General features: G+C 35.2%; 1 protein-coding gene across 7 annotated transcripts; it reads left to right on the top strand.

Moving 5' to 3' along the window:
• The first annotated feature begins 8,148 nt into the window (after positions 1–8,148).
• LOC122307209 (serine/arginine-rich splicing factor RS40-like) lies at positions 8,149–12,928 on the top strand. 7 transcript variants are annotated; one of them, XM_043119930.1, is made up of 8 exons: positions 8,152–8,283; positions 8,478–8,536; positions 9,667–9,778; positions 10,642–10,962; positions 11,172–11,284; positions 11,375–11,610; positions 11,821–12,453; positions 12,554–12,928. In XM_043119930.1, exons 5-8 carry the CDS (start codon positions 11,189–11,191, stop codon positions 12,576–12,578), a joined length of 990 nt encoding a protein of 329 aa, XP_042975864.1. In that variant the 5' UTR covers positions 8,152–8,283; positions 8,478–8,536; positions 9,667–9,778; positions 10,642–10,962; positions 11,172–11,188; the 3' UTR covers positions 12,579–12,928. The 7 variants fall into 7 exon arrangements, with proteins under 7 accessions (XP_042975862.1, XP_042975864.1, XP_042975860.1 ...); XM_043119926.1 differs by lacking the exon at positions 10,642–10,962 and having other exon boundaries at positions 11,378–11,610; XM_043119927.1 differs by lacking the exon at positions 10,642–10,962 and having other exon boundaries at positions 8,153–8,283; positions 11,821–12,444.
• Positions 12,929–15,554: the final 2,626 nt, after the last annotated feature.

The raw sequence follows: 15,554 nt of genomic DNA, 5'->3' as shown, positions 1-15,554 counted from the left end.
TTTTTTTTAAATTTTAATTATTATTATTATTATTTTTTGCGTCTTAAAATGCTCTCTGTGATTGTAGCATCACTGATCATTTTCAAATACAACTCTCGACTAAAATACATATACAATTAAAAATCAGGCTCGGAAAAGAATAATTTTTTTTCATCTATTCATTTGTTACCTTAAATATATAATGAGTGATTTTTAACCAAATTGTTTAAAGATTATTTCTCGAGATGAACTTGTCTTTTACAAATTAAGAATTTATGATTTATTTCACAAAACTACGGTATAAGAGCTGAAAAAGAAAAGAAAAATTAAAAGATAATAAAAGAAGGATTGATTTCCTAATTAATGTATTAAGGTTGATATAATCATAAATATTTTATTTATAGTATTATAAACAGGCACACAATTCTATAAATTAGACAGCCATGAGTTGGAGTCCTCTCATTTTATTGAAGGATGAGGTTTTTTCTCTTTCCACGTAGGTATCTCTTAAACTATTTTTAATGAGGTGGTGAATGGAGGACGAGTTGACAAAAAGATGGGCAGGACTTAGCCTAACAGATCAGGAAAGAAAGGAGGTGGTTTTGCTCTTCTTCTTCTTCTTCCTTCTTCTTCTTCTTCTTTCTCTCTTTTTTTTTTACAAAAAAAAAAAAAAACCTTGGAAGAGGACGTGACACAAGGGAGAGGCCGTCTATTTGCTATGATCATAGCAAATAAGATAGTAAAAAGAGAAGCCTTCAAATCGAAAATGTCTAGAGTCTAGCTAGGAGAAGGATAGATTCAATACCATGAGGTGGGAGAAAACATGAATTTGGTGGAGTTTCAATATGAAGATGATAGGAAAAGAGTGATCAAAGGGAGGCTATGGTCATTTGATCGATGGTTAGTTTGCTTGCAGGATTTCGAGGCTCATATACCTCCTAGTGAGTTGCCTTTTAATAAAGAAGTTTTCTAGTTATAGGTTCATAACATGCCTCTGGCATGTATGAATCAAGCAGTGAGAAACTAGATTGGTAGCAGTGTGGGGAAAGTGCTAGAAGTTGCTGTAGATCATAGAGGGTTAGGTCGTGGCAAATTCTTAAGACTGAGAGTCAAGATGGACTTTACAACAACCATTAATGAGAGGGACATTTTTAACCATAAAAAAGATGGAAAGCAAACTTGGGTTCAGTTCAAGTATGAAAGACTTCCAAACTATGTCTTCAGTGTGGGGTGATTAAGCATTTCAAGAAAGGTTGTCCAATTGTGAAAGTAGGAAGAAGTGCAGATGCTAGCTAGCCTCAATATGGTGCTTGTTTACATGCTCCTTCTACAAAAAACAATGGAAGCATTCATAAAAGGTATGGTGGAGATGCATGCCAACTATCACAGGAAAAGCATCAGACATGGCAGATAGGAGTGAGAGACATTGATGAAGCTTAAATTGGACAATCCACTTAGCAAGCGCCAATCAATGTAGTTAAGAAGGAATATGTGATATCCCGTTTTTACGTGTATTTTCACTGAATGAGCTTTTTAATTTAATTAATATATTAGTCTTTTATTTTAAATTATTGTATTTTAAATTGGTTTTATGTTAGTTTGATGTGGTGTTTAATTTATTTTAGTCGTTTTATGGTTTTTAAAATCGTTTTGGTCGGTTCAATTTTTGGATTTCGGAGGTGAGGATTGGATCTCATTTCTTTTCTCCATCTTTTTTTTTTCTCTTTTTCTCTTTTTCTTTTTCCCTTTTTCCTTTTTTCTTTCTATTTTTCTTCTTTTCTTCTTTCTTTCTTTCTTTTCTTTCTTCTTCTTTTTCCTCTTCTTCCCCCTGTGTGCGCGACCCAGCCCCCCCATTTCTGTCCGTTTCTTCCACCGCCCAGTTCGCCGCCGTCCTGCCGCCGTGCAGTGCACCGCCCCCACCGATCGACTCCCCTCCGGCTTGATCACCTCCCTTAATTTTCAGGCCAACCCGTGCAGCTGTTAGCTCCACGTACGGCTGGAAGTCACGGCACCAGCTCTCCCTTCTCTCTTTGTCGCCGGTTGTTTCCTCAGCCCAGAACCGCCGCTCACCGGCGACGTGGCCGACACCACCCACCTAGTTTTCTTCTCCTCCGACCGATGAACATCCCCACCAAGTTTCACCTCCATCCGAGCCACCGTTATCCACCACGAGCTCCTCCAAGCCGCACTGTTTTTGTGCTTTTCCACCGCCGTCGTTCCACCTCTGGCCACCATCTCTTTACCACTTCATTACCTACCTTTTGCCGTCCTAAACCACCCATTTCCGGCCCCGATCCGTTGCCGGAGCAGCTCCTACAAGCTCAACTCCGATCTACCCCTTTTTGCACTTCCACAGCCACCCACGGCTAAAACTCACTTCCTTTAGCTTCATAAACATCTCTAGACCATTCCCTATCAATTTCGTGTCTTGGTTTGTCCCCGTTCGAAAGTAGGTAATTTACTACCCACAGCCACAGTGTAAAATACACTGTTACGTTACTTTTTCTCCGCCGTTTGCAACGTCGTAAGCTTTCGAAAAATACCTTATAGCGCTGTAAGTATTTTTCAAACTCTATTTTAGATTTAAATATATTTTTTCTCTTACAATAAATTATTGGACTGGTTGGTTGATTCTAGACTGAGTTCGAGGAGTTTGAGGGTCGGATGGATTGAGGACGGAGTTGTTTGGTTGATGTTGATATTTGTTTGAGATATTTGTGTCTTGATGTTTGCATTGTATAGTGCACGCATGTTCATGTTTAAAAAGGGAAAACTGGATTTTCGTGTAGTTGCATGCATGTACACGTGTTTGTAAAATGAAAACTGGGCTTGTAAGCGGGAAATGATTTATGGTATATGTGAACAGTTGGATTGACTAGTTTGAATTAGAGGCACGTGTAAGGATGGTGGTAAACAGGGACGGTGGTAGAATCCCGCTTGTAATTCCCGCCTACAATGCACGCGTATGGATGGTGATAAACAGGGACAGTGGTAGAATCTCGCATGTGATTCCCGCCTACGTTGCACGCATAGAGACGGTGGTGAGCAGGGATGGTGGTAGAGTCCCGCCTGTGATTCTCGTCTACAGTGCTCTGATGATTTGGTTTTGGGCTATTATCGGGGATAATGGCGAGGTTATGTTTAAAGGTTACGTTTTGGGCCAAAATGAGATTTTGGCGTGCATGGAAAAATGTGGTTTTTGTGGGACATGTAAATTTGCATTCGCATTCGTTCATGCATATTGTTCGAGTTTAATATGTTATTATTTAATAGCGTTTGGATCTTACTTACCTGCGGCACCATTTTTGGGTACCGTAGATTTTGATGCAGAGATCGAGGAGGAGGAGGAGGCTGAGCCTGAGGAGGCGGCTCCGCCGAAATTTTGAGTTGGAGTTTATGCTTTGCAGTTTGATGTTGAAACTATATTCGTGGTTTGTAATATTTTATTATGTATGTTTTGAACAGTTTTGTATTAAACAAAGAAAAATTCTGATACTTAGTTATATGATTATGTTTATCCACTCCGTATTTTCTTTTGTACACTTGTTGCTTATACACACACTTGGCACTTGACGTTAGGGTGGTGACCCGTGTTGTCATTATCCGGACGTCTCAATTTTCCCGTATCCGTACGTGGGATTTGGGGGCGTCACCGAATGTATTGTTCATATGGAAGATGATGTTAATATGAAAAGCATGCCTGAAGTCAGGGAGAGAGAGGAATCAATGGAATTTTCAAATCAGAGAATGGAGGGAATTGACAGGGAATTGCCAGCTGTGGTGGGAAGAGCTTAAGAATAGTCCTTTAGAAGTATATTGGATAGAGTGAGAATGAAACTTAGTAATAACAAGGAAAACACTATCCCAGACTGGAAGGGAGATATTCATTAAAGTAGTGGTGCAGACCCTTCTTACATATAGGGGTGTAAAAAAAATCAGTGAACCAGTAAACCGGACTGGACCGACCAAATCGGCAGGATCGGTCCAGTCCCGAGTTTGGTTTAATCTGGTACCGATTTTATTTTTCTTAAAATCGGTCAAAATCGGTCCAATTTCGATTTTTCCTTTTCTAGAACCAGACTAGACCGGTTTACATATATTTTTTAATTTTTCCTATTGTATATAATTTTTATATATAATATATAATTATATATAAAATAGTTTTGTATTATATGATAAATTACTAATTAATATAATTTTAAAATTTAAAATCATATATCATTTTGTTTATTGTATTAATAGTTATACTAATATTATATAGTACATATTAATAGTTATACTAATGCTATATCACTATATATTATAATATACTATAATATATCACTATATTATATTATATACCAAAAAATCGGATTGAACCGGACCAGAGACTGGTAAAACTGGAGTACCGATTTAGGAGAATAACTGGTACGTAATCAGTTTGAGAAATACAAAACTGATGCATACTGGTGTGGTCCTAAATTTTATCCAAAATTGGACTGGTTACTACTTACATATAGCACGAGTGTTTTTAAGCTGCCAAGTAGATTGCTCAGAAATATAAATAGTGTGATATAGAATCTCTGGTGGGGTCATGTAACACCCCACTCTGCATAGTTAATAATGTCACTTTTAAAAATTCTCTAGAATCGGAGTGCTACGACTGAACTTGACTTAAAAATATTTATTCTTAAAGAAGCGCTAAGTAAAAAGATTCTTTATAATAAATAGAGTTATTTTGTATTAAAATACTGAAATCATAAATGAGAGTGCGCGGAAGCTTTTATTAAAATTTCTCAAAATTTGTGCCATAAAAATCATAACTCAAAATATATGTACATGCTACTGTCACGCCTTCCTGAGCTAAGTCCCGTCCTGCAGCTTTACCTTTATAAATATTATGATCTGAGGTGGTTTAAAAATATAAAAATAAACTAAAATGAGTCGATGATTCAGTAAGAAACTTATCATAATGTAAACATATTTAAAATAAGATTTTTTTTTATAAAATATTTTATGCTGAAAACTTAAAATCATGATAATTTATACGTTTGCTTATGTCATGTACGATTTGTTTTAAATTATCTGACTTATCATATTTATCTTACTAGCCCACACATTTAACTATGTGTGTAATGTTGTGCACCGGCCCCATATTCCGCAGCTGTAAGGGGAGTCACTAATAGTATTCTAGTATGGTAAACCACACTTAGGTCTATAGCTTGCACACCCACTCATAAATTCGCACTGGTACTATGCATCTGAATAACCCTCTGATTAATTGTTATGAGTTTATCTTATACTTGATCTTATGAAATGTTATGTGTTTTATACAACGTGATATGCATGAGATGTATAAAACATACATAACTATAATATGCAGAATAAAATATGATGAATGACATGTGGTACATAGACACTGGTTTTGAAAGAATTGGTCTTAATAATATATATATATATATATATATATATATATAGATATAAAAGTAGCTAATGTATGCTAATCCTAATTTATTATAAAAATACTTCCCTTGTAATGTTGCTTTATAAAATTTTTGACCCAAAATTGATCACCGTGCTGAATTGGGAGGCTTATGATTTTTTTTTTTCCCAAATAACACAAGGGAATGAGATGTTTGTAGAGAGATTTGGAAAAGGGTGACGACCAGTTTAAGTTGGACTCGATTAAAGAGTTTTAACGTGAAGATAACTTGTAAAATTGTATACCTATTGGAATAGGATGCCAACAAGTTCGAGTTGAGTTGGACTCAGTCACAATCATTCAATAAGAGAGTTTGAATTTAATAACATAATCTAATAGTTCATTTAATATATGATTAGCAGTAACTGAGACTACGTAGGGGATTTTAATCAATGATCATTTTAAATTGAAATATATTTCTAATGGCTGATCTTTAAATATAAAAGGAGTCTAACTTTTTCAATAACTAATATGCCCCATTAACATAGTTATTGCTCGTGGGATCATCCAATATGTTTCATTAATATAATTTATGCCCAATAAAGATTAATAATATCTTGACCTTATAATTATTGGGCCGGGTCGTTAAAGGTCAATATTAGAATGAGAAGAAGATTAATTGGGTATCTTGGAGCTTAATGGGAAAGGCTAAATCATAAGGAGGTATGGGATTTAGAGACTTGGAAAACTTTAATCTTGCTATGCTTGCCAAATAAGGGTGGAGACTGCTTCAAAACCCTCACTCTCTAGCATCTCAATTACTAAAATCAAAGTATTATAAATGGTCTTCTTTCTTGCAAGCTAAATAAGGAAAGAAGCCTTCTTATATATGGAGGAGTATACCTGCAGCCAAGTATTTAATTGAATTAGGTTCATATTGGAGGATAGGCAATGGTGATAAGGTTAATATATGGGAAGACAAATGGATTCCCAAGCTAGCATCAACTAAGACTCAAAGTCCTATTAAGATACTATATAGTAAGGCCAAAGTTTAGGAGTTGATTGATGTAGGGGCAAAGACTTGGAGAACTGATCTGGTGGAGGAAATTTTTATGAAGGAAGAAGTTGAGGTGATAGTACAAATTCTTATTAGTTCTTCAAATAGTTCAAATAAACTAATTTAGAAGGACACATCTAATGGCTATTTCATTATTAAAAGTGATTATCACATGCATAAGGAAACTCAGTTGGCAGCAAAGGGTTAGGCCTCGAGCAGCAGTAGCTTTCAGAAAGTGTGGAAGCTTATTTGGAAATCGCAAATAACCCCAAGTGATAAGTTATTCCTCTAGAGAGCTTAGCTTGATGTCTTACCTACTCAAGCTAATGTTTTTAAAATAAAGATAGGGAAGCATCCAAAGTGTCCCATTTGCTCCAATGTAGTTGAGACAATTGTTCATGCACTTTGGGAGTGTGAGTCAGCAAAGGATGTATGGGGTCAGTGTTCAAAGAGGATCCACAAGAGTCACTTTTACAACAAGAATGTGTTAAGAGTTGATTGAGGCTATGTCAACCACTTTTAAAATTAAATTGTAGTAGGAATTTGCAGTGATGGCTTGGAAAATATGGCGGAGAAGGAATGAACTCATTTTCAACATAGAGTTTGAACATCCTAATAGAGTGGTGAGAGATGCACAACAAGATCTACAGCAATTACTTGAGATGGAAAAACAGCAGGTCATGCTTCTTGGTATAGAAAGCAGTTTAGCAGCTAAATGGGAACCTCCACCATTGAATACTTATAAACTAAATGGAGATGCAGCAGTAAATAAGATTTATTCTAGAATTGGGATATGTGTTATTGCTCGAGACTATGCAGGGAAGGCAATTACTACTTTGAGAATAAAAAGGAGCCTATTCCCCGAGCCCTTATTGGCTAAATCATATGGAGCACTTCAAGCTACAATCTTTGGATTAGAGTTGGAACTTAGAAAAGAGACTCTTTACATATTCTAAAGGATTAGAAGAATGAAGAAAATGCTTGGATAAGTGCAGAGATGTTTGTGATGGAAGCTAAGGATAACTCGAGAAACTATGAAAAGTGGGAGGTTCACCGTGTTAGAAGGAATTTCAATGTTATTGCCCATGTCTTAACAAAAGATTCTTTAGCTATTTCTGCTGTTATTAACAATAGAGGAAAATCCTCCATGCATTTCATCCTTATTGTAGAGGAAGTAATCAATAAAGTTTTCTTAAAAAAAAAAAAAAAAAACCAGCCAGCCATGAGATTTGTGCGCCTTCTACAACAAATTTAAGCAAAAGGGATATATTCGAATGGACTTTCCTAAAATTGGTCTTAACTTACCAATACGAGAATGAGTTTTGTTATATACAAGTACAGTCGCGTATTAATCTGTATATCAATATTGATTTATTCATATTTAAAATTTAAATTAATATTATTTTCAATAAAATCTACTTTTTGACCAATACATTAGTGCACAGATTAGTGCATAATTATGTTTGCAATTATATTTTTCCTACGAAAATATATGGTGTCAATGTTGCGATATTTTGATCTCGTTATATAATTTATAGAAGATGTGATATTTTGTTGAAAGTTAAATAAAATATTATTATATAATAATTTATTAATATTATTTTTATTTTAAATTTTAAAAAATTTGAATTATTTATTATATTTTATGTAAAAATTTAAAAAAATTATATAAAATTTGATTAAATAATTTAATTTTGCGTAACGCCATTCACGTGGTTTTCGTCTATATAGTTTCACACTCTCACTTTAGGTCAATCCAAAAGAAATTATCGAAACTCTTTCCTTAGGGTTTCGAAGGCGACGTCTCGATTTCTTTTCACTTCCTTTCAGTTACTGCCTGCGGAAGGTAAGGGACGAGTCTCAAACCCTTTTACATGCTCTCTCTAAACTGGAAAATTCAACTTCTCATTCTGTTTGTTACGTTTGGTTCTCGAGAAGTAAGAGGAAATAGGGGAAATTCTTGGATCTGGTAGTTGGTTGCTTAGTGGAGTGGATATTTGTAGGCGCGTGACGATTTTACATTTTTTTTTTCCCTTACAGTTTCGTGGAAAGCAAACGGAGCTTCTACGGTCTGATCTGAGCTTGTGGTTTGTTATATGGTAGATCTGATTGTTTTCTACTCGATCTCTTTTAGAATTTGGTTGCTCTAAATCTAATTTCTTTTTTCGGTTGGTATCGTAGTTTTTATAATTTTGCCGTTTATCATTTGGAATGATTGTAATCTGAAAATTTTGGCTGATATTTTCTTTTGGGTTTTGTTTGAATTTGGTCTTGGTCATGAGTGTAGTGGAATATGTAGGTGAAGTTATTAGCAAATAGTTATGCTGTTTCTTTATTTGGGAGTTTCTTGGATTTGGTGAGTCTTGTGAGTTTTTCGGATTTTGTGAGTCTTGGTTTCCTGATTTATTTGAGGTTTTTGTTTAGCGGCACTATTGTTGTAATGGTTTATGAATTTCGTGTAAATTATTATTCTGGAAGTGGTTGTTGGAGATTGGTGGTGTTGTTATTAATTTAACTTTATAATTAGAGATTAATGGTGTTATCGTTGTGTTGGTTTATAGTTTCATCATCTGTTTCCAAATAACCTGTAATCTACCCATTTTCCTTGGCTATTAATGGAAGCATTGCTTATGTTATCATGAAAATCGGGTTTCATTGCCTCAAGTTAATTTCTTTGAAAATAATCCCCAGAAAGATGCCGTAATATTTCACACCCCAGCTGCACACTAGTAGTAGTGTGAGGACCTCATTCAACTGATGGTGTATAATGACTCCTTGAATGTGTTTACTTTCTTAATTTAATATTGGTCATATATTTCAGTTTCATCAGATAAAGAGTAAACAAAATTGAGGTAGTTGTGTATTGGTTGGTTGGTTCTGTGGTTTTCGGTTTTGGGTTACCTAAAGCTTGAAGTGTAATCTTGGGTAAAATTTTCCTGAAAAATATACAATTGTCGATTTTAGCTTGTTGGAAAACATTTTTGAGCTGAACAGTACCAGAGTGTCCACCCACAAGTTTCAATCTGATGTAGTTATAGATTTTATCCAGTTATAAAGATATCATATATAAATTGCATCGAATTTTGCAAGCCATGTGCATTTTTTTTTGCTGTGACTGTACTTACTCAGTAGGCTGCACTAATTGCAGTTGTTTTGACCAAGTTTATTTGTTCCTGTGTCCAAGATGCATTCTTGTATATATATGAAAGTTCTCTCATAATATGTTCAGGAGGAAATGAGGCCAATCTTCTGTGGAAATTTTGAGTATGATGCACGGCCGTCTGATCTGGAACGGCTTTTCAGTAGATATGGGAAGGTTGAGAGAGTGGATATGAAGTCTGGTAAGATCTATGGCTCATAGTGCACTTGCTCTTTTATGAATTCAATACATTCATTCAAGCTAAGACTGGACTTTTAAAAAGTATCAGGATATTAGTTTGGAAATGTTGATTTGGCTTTGAGAATAACCCCTCATTAAATATTTCTTTACATTTGTTGGAATCAAACTTTGAGAGAATTCTCTCAGGCAGCGATTGAAGGATTGGAAGTTTTATGAGCTAGCAAGCTTCATACTTGAATTGTAATTGATCACACAAATGGAAAATACTGTGGACATAACCTGGCATTTGATCAGTGTAGTTCCACTATGTAAGAGAGAGGAACTATGGTACAAATTGGTTTAAGTATGGAGATTGAAGTGCTGCTGTTAATAGTAAATATAGCGAGTAATTGCTAGAATTCAATGCCCTTGGGCACTGCATAAGTTGACTCATAATAAGGTGACCACTTGAGCTCCTTTCTTACAGGATTTGATTTGTTCAAAAATAAATGCCTGATTATCTGTTTGATATAGACTCAAAGTAGACGGAAATAAAAAAGAAAAAAACTTTTATACGTGTGTAACCTGCATTGGTATTTGATGTACAAGAATAAAGTACCCAATCATATAAGAAATGCCTACACTCTTCTCAATAAGGCATGGGATACTCCACCAGCAAAGTAACTCAGCAGAAGCAAACCTATCCGTCAAGGTGGCAGGTTCCTAGCGCTCTCGTACCTTGGCAGTTTGGCCGCAAGATCAGTCAGAGTTCATGACTCCGCGATTGCTTTCTTCCTTTGTTGAGTTTAAGTGGGGGTTCAGGATATGTGAAAAACATGTTTTTTGAGACAACAACCCCCATATTCAACATTTTCTTTGGCGCAGGATTATCTTGGCATGTCCCTATTCTTCCTGGCTAATGGATGGGCTCTTCAGAATTCTGTGACGAGCTTCTTCTTGTATTCAAGAAGATTCACTCATTTCCTCAATGGACTACCTTCCCACGTTTCCCTCAGTCACAATTGCCTTTCACCCACATGAATTTTGCCCAGCCTTCAATTTCAGACATGTTTCAAGGTAGAAACATTACCGACCTCACAGCAGAGGCAGCAGAATAGATGGAGAAGGCACTCTTTTCATTGACCTACCATGAGACATCCACTTTTGGAATGTTGTTCCTTGACACCACTTAGTTCATCACACAAGGTCTGTTACTAATTTTGTTGGTCACTCAGTTTATAGAATTCACGGAGGTTGCCAACATCTTTATTTTAGGTTAGATTTTCAGGGAGTTTATATTAAGGGGAGGAATGCCGTCACGTTGAAGAATCCTTTAACGGGAGGATTCTTGCTTTAGATATGTTATCCGCCTAAATTTTATTTTTAGTGTGATTCTTCTTTTTCATGGGTTTCAGGATTTGCTTTTATCTACATGGAAGAGGAGAGAGATGCTGAGGATGCTATTCGGAGACTGGATCGAACAGAATTTGGTCGAAAGGGACGCAGGCTTCGTGTTGAATGGACAAAAGTGACATATCTATGTCTTTGCTTATGATAATAATAATTGTTCCAACTCTGTTTTATCATATACTTAAGCTCTTTGACATGTGTGTTGCAGCAGGAACGTGGCATTAGAAGGCCTGGAGGTTCTAGAAGATCTTCCTCTAATACGAAGCCTTCAAAGACTCTGTTTGTTATTAATTTTGATACACATCATACGAGGACTAGGGACTTGGAGAGGCACTTTGAGCCATATGGGAAAATATCAAGTGTGAGGATTAGAAGGAACTTTGCATTTGTGCAGTACGAGTCACAGGATGATGCTACGAGAGCATTGGATGCGACAAACATGAGGTAAGTTTTGGTTTTGACACAAAAGACCAACAACCCCCCCCCCCCCCCCCCCCCCCCCAAAAAAAAATCCTTTTGTTTCCTCCTCTTTCTCCCCTATTTTGTGAAGTAATATTCAGAATAGCCCTCAATGGAAAGCCTTTAGGCAACGTTTAGGGTGGTGAAACGGTGGGTTGAAATTGATGATGATTGTGTTCCAATGCTGACATGCAGCAAGTTGTTGGATCGAGTTATTTCAGTGGAGTATGCAGTCAGGGATGATGATGATGAAAGGAGAAATGGATATAGCCCGGATAGAGTTGGTGATAGATCATTGGAGAGAAGCCGTGATAGAAGGCGATCCCCAAGCCCATATCGACGAGAGAGGGGGAGCCCTGATTATGGACGTGGTTCTAGTCCATACAGAAGAGAGAGAGGCAGCCCTGACTATGGCCGTGGACACAATCCAAGTCCCCATCGAAGAGAGAGGGGTAGCCCCGAGTATGGACGTGTACGTAGTCGTAGTCCTAAACAAAGAGAGAGGGTTGGTCCTGATCATCGCCGTGGTTCAAGCCATAGTCCTTACCAAACAGAAAGGGCTAGTGCTGATCTTGGTCGTGGCCCCAGTCACAGTCCTTACAGAAGAGAGAGGGCAAGTGCTGACCATGGTCGTGGCCCCAACCACAGTCCTTATGGGAGAGAAAGGGCTAGTCCTGAAAATGGTCGTATCCCCAGCCGTAGTCCTTATGGAAGAGAGAAGGCTAGCCCTGACAATGCTCATGAACTCAGCCCAATACCTGAACCTAGAGAGGACAGCCCCAATTTTGGTGGTGGTCCTGAGACCCCCGTGCGTGACAGGTATCGCAGGTCTGCATTACATATATTTTTCTTTATCCTGCTCTTTTTGCCTTAAATACGAGCTTTGTGTGTATTGTTTTAATTATTTATGTATTATTTGATAATGCAGTCAATCGCCCCAGGCAGAGGACTGATATGGAGCCTAGTTCTTGGAAAAGCTATGGTTTGTTGTGCTGATTTGTGGTGGTGGCACAAGTCATTTAAAGTGTGTTCAGCTTGGCTTCATTCAGTAACAACTAATTGTAGAGTTGGCGAGCAATATGCTTCTGTGTTTGTGATGTAGGACCTAGTCGTTGTCAGTCTTAGTTTATAAATTCTCATTTGCTTAGGTTTCTGCTCAAATTTAATGGATATTGTAAACAAGACATGTCTACAAAACATCCGATCCATGTTGGACTTGAGAGCCTCTACTTTCTGTTTTTGTTTTGTACTTGAATTATAATAATAGTTGTCTGTCTCTAGTAGAACCTGATGGTTGTCTCTATTTTGTGGGTCTCCTATAACGGTAAGTGTCTAATCTCTCCTTGTGCTTTTTGCTGTAATATCTAATAGAAGTGTTATAGAACTGTCCTTTGTAGAATGCAAAGATTGGATTGATCTTGTCACGAGTCCAAAGAGTGCGTTTTGATTGTCTTCCTCTTCGAACCTGTCAGAATCGTTTTGAAAACATGGCATGCTTAAACCTTTAGACGAGTCGAGGGGGTGTACTGGGTGATTCAAGTTTTCTGAGCATCAAATTCTATCTGTGGATTCAATTTTTATGTGCACCTGGCCTTTTTCCTTTTTTTTTTTTTTTATTCTTTTTCGTTTCTACCAAGACTTCACATGGATGTTTTGGATGTTGAGATGAGATAAGAAATATGTAAATGGTTTGTAAAAAGTATGGAAATGGTTTGAGCACACCCTCTCACAAGATGCATCAAGACCATTTTATCACCGATATCATAAGTTTCTAGAAAAGTTCATTTAGGGCTAAAGTTGTCCACTTACCAAAGGACTTTGAATGATAATAGGCAAATTGCCGCTTACCCCAGTTTAAAAATAAATAAATATTCAATTTTTTATGTATAAATTAATATGATAGAATAAGTTCTTCTATTCTCAAGTCATTTAGATTATACCATTAAATTCAGTTTGTGTGATTGTTTTTGTGTAAGATCTCTTTGTAAATAGAGTATTTCTTTTTTATATGTGATTTATACATTAGTTTGAGAATATAATTTTTTATTTTTATTTTTGGTATATATATAATATGTTCTTTCTGATTCGCAATGAAAGAATATGAGATAGGAGTAAAATGGATCACATTCTTTAGAGATTTTATCTAAACTTTAAGACGGGAGTTAAAACTCCTGTTAGCTATATAAATACTATAAGATCTATTTTTATGTATTTATCATTCTCATTTTTTTTTTTTTTTGGGTCTAGAGTTCAAGCCCTTGCAAAGAAGAGAAGATTTTAAGCTTAAGGTGAGTTCTTCAAAAAAAAAAAAAAAACTTTAACGAGGCCCTCTTAAAAAACTTTCAACTCTTCAATGATTTCTAAAATAATAATAATAATAACAGTCCTTTCACAAATCAAAATCAAAATCAAAAATAAAAAAATTGCGAAGTTTGTGTATGAGATTTCAATTTGTATCCCTTTGGTGGAGAAACTCTTCTTAATTTATCAGTAGGGGCAGGTGTTTAGATCCAAAATTACAATTCATGAAAGAGATAAATATGAGTACGTAAAATCAAGATAAATGATGAGGTGAATAAATACGTTTCCATTTGTGTTGAAGTAGGTATAATGACGGATGCTAAAATATATAAGACGACAACGTTTTAAATGGGAGTGATTTTAACACCTAAAATGGAGTTTCAATCCGTTTGGATGTTGAACTGATTTGAGATGAAATAAATTCTTTATAAATAGTAGTGAGTTGACATGATAGAAGAAATTTTATGGAGCTCACTTAAGATAAATTTAAATGTGTTTGGATGTTTAGATGTATTTATGAGAAGTTGAAAAAGATTATGGGTCTCACGTATAAAGAGATTTTAAATTGAGTGATTTAAAAATTATATATTTAAATATTGAGATAAGTCTAAAATAGAACTCAATGATATGATTCAAAGATCCAAACGAAACCTTCTTAGTAACCTTCCTATTTTAAATAATCAATAAATATTGTAAACTCTTTTAAGTTATACATCTAATTATCTTCTATTTAAAATTTTGGATTTTTTTTTAAGAAAATAAAATTCAATATATAATCGCCAAAGTACAATTACTCAATATTATTTTAAAATAATATTAAATATAATTTTAAAGTGTATAAATCATGTGTATTTTCTTTGAGAAAGATAGAACTCATCATTCAAAGAATAATTTTTTCATATAAATTATTGATTTATTCACTATTTCAAAAAGCATAAAAATTTATATATTTTAAAATTATAAATATTATTTCTCATTATTTTAATACCGAAAGAAATGTCGCATAACTCGATGATGAGTATGATGATGATCAAGGAAGTTGCTTTATCTAATGAACTTCTTGTTAAAAAAAACAGAGGGGGAAGGCAAAAGTTGCCTACAATTTACCGACCGTTGAAAAGCAAACCAAAAGTGGATCCCACTTATTCGATTGAATCAGCTTTTTAAGACAACTTTTTGTTTTCCCTCAAAGTTTATCCAAAAATTAATATATATATATATATATATTTCACCTTTTACAGCCTACCATTTTGATTTCGTAGAGAAATAATATCTATAATTTTAAAATATATAAATTATATATATATTTTTTAATTATAAATTTTAATTCTTTTTAAAGAGTGTAAAAGATATATAAATTTTAATATTGAATTTAGCATTGCTGTTTTCTCTAAAGAATATTGCTCTTTGTTTATGCAGATATGGACGACGACGACGACGATGATGATATAATCAGAAAAATAATCATGAAAACGTAAAATCAATAGTAATCTCTTTTTTCTGTTCTTTTAGTGCAAATCACGATATGGATAATATGCTGATCTCCAATCAAAGCTGTCTCCTGAAATAAGACAACTGCTTGAGCTTACTGTATTTTACCTCATCCTTTCTTTTATAACATACCAAAA

This window comes from Carya illinoinensis, chromosome 4 (genome assembly GCF_018687715.1).
Source record: "Carya illinoinensis cultivar Pawnee chromosome 4, C.illinoinensisPawnee_v1, whole genome shotgun sequence".
Classification (NCBI taxonomy): domain Eukaryota; kingdom Viridiplantae; phylum Streptophyta; class Magnoliopsida; order Fagales; family Juglandaceae; genus Carya; species Carya illinoinensis.
Note: the sequence above shows the minus strand (reverse complement) of the source record. Positions and strands in the feature narration are given on the sequence as shown.

Bases quoted from the DNA above. Each gene is read 5' to 3' on its own strand.
- LOC122307209 (XM_043119925.1), top strand. The intron at 11,285-11,374 runs GTGACATATCTA...TGTGTGTTGCAG, and splicing joins TTCGTGTTGAATGGACAAAA to CAGGAACGTGGCATTAGAAG. The intron at 11,611-11,820 runs GTAAGTTTTGGT...GCTGACATGCAG, and splicing joins TTGGATGCGACAAACATGAG to CAAGTTGTTGGATCGAGTTA.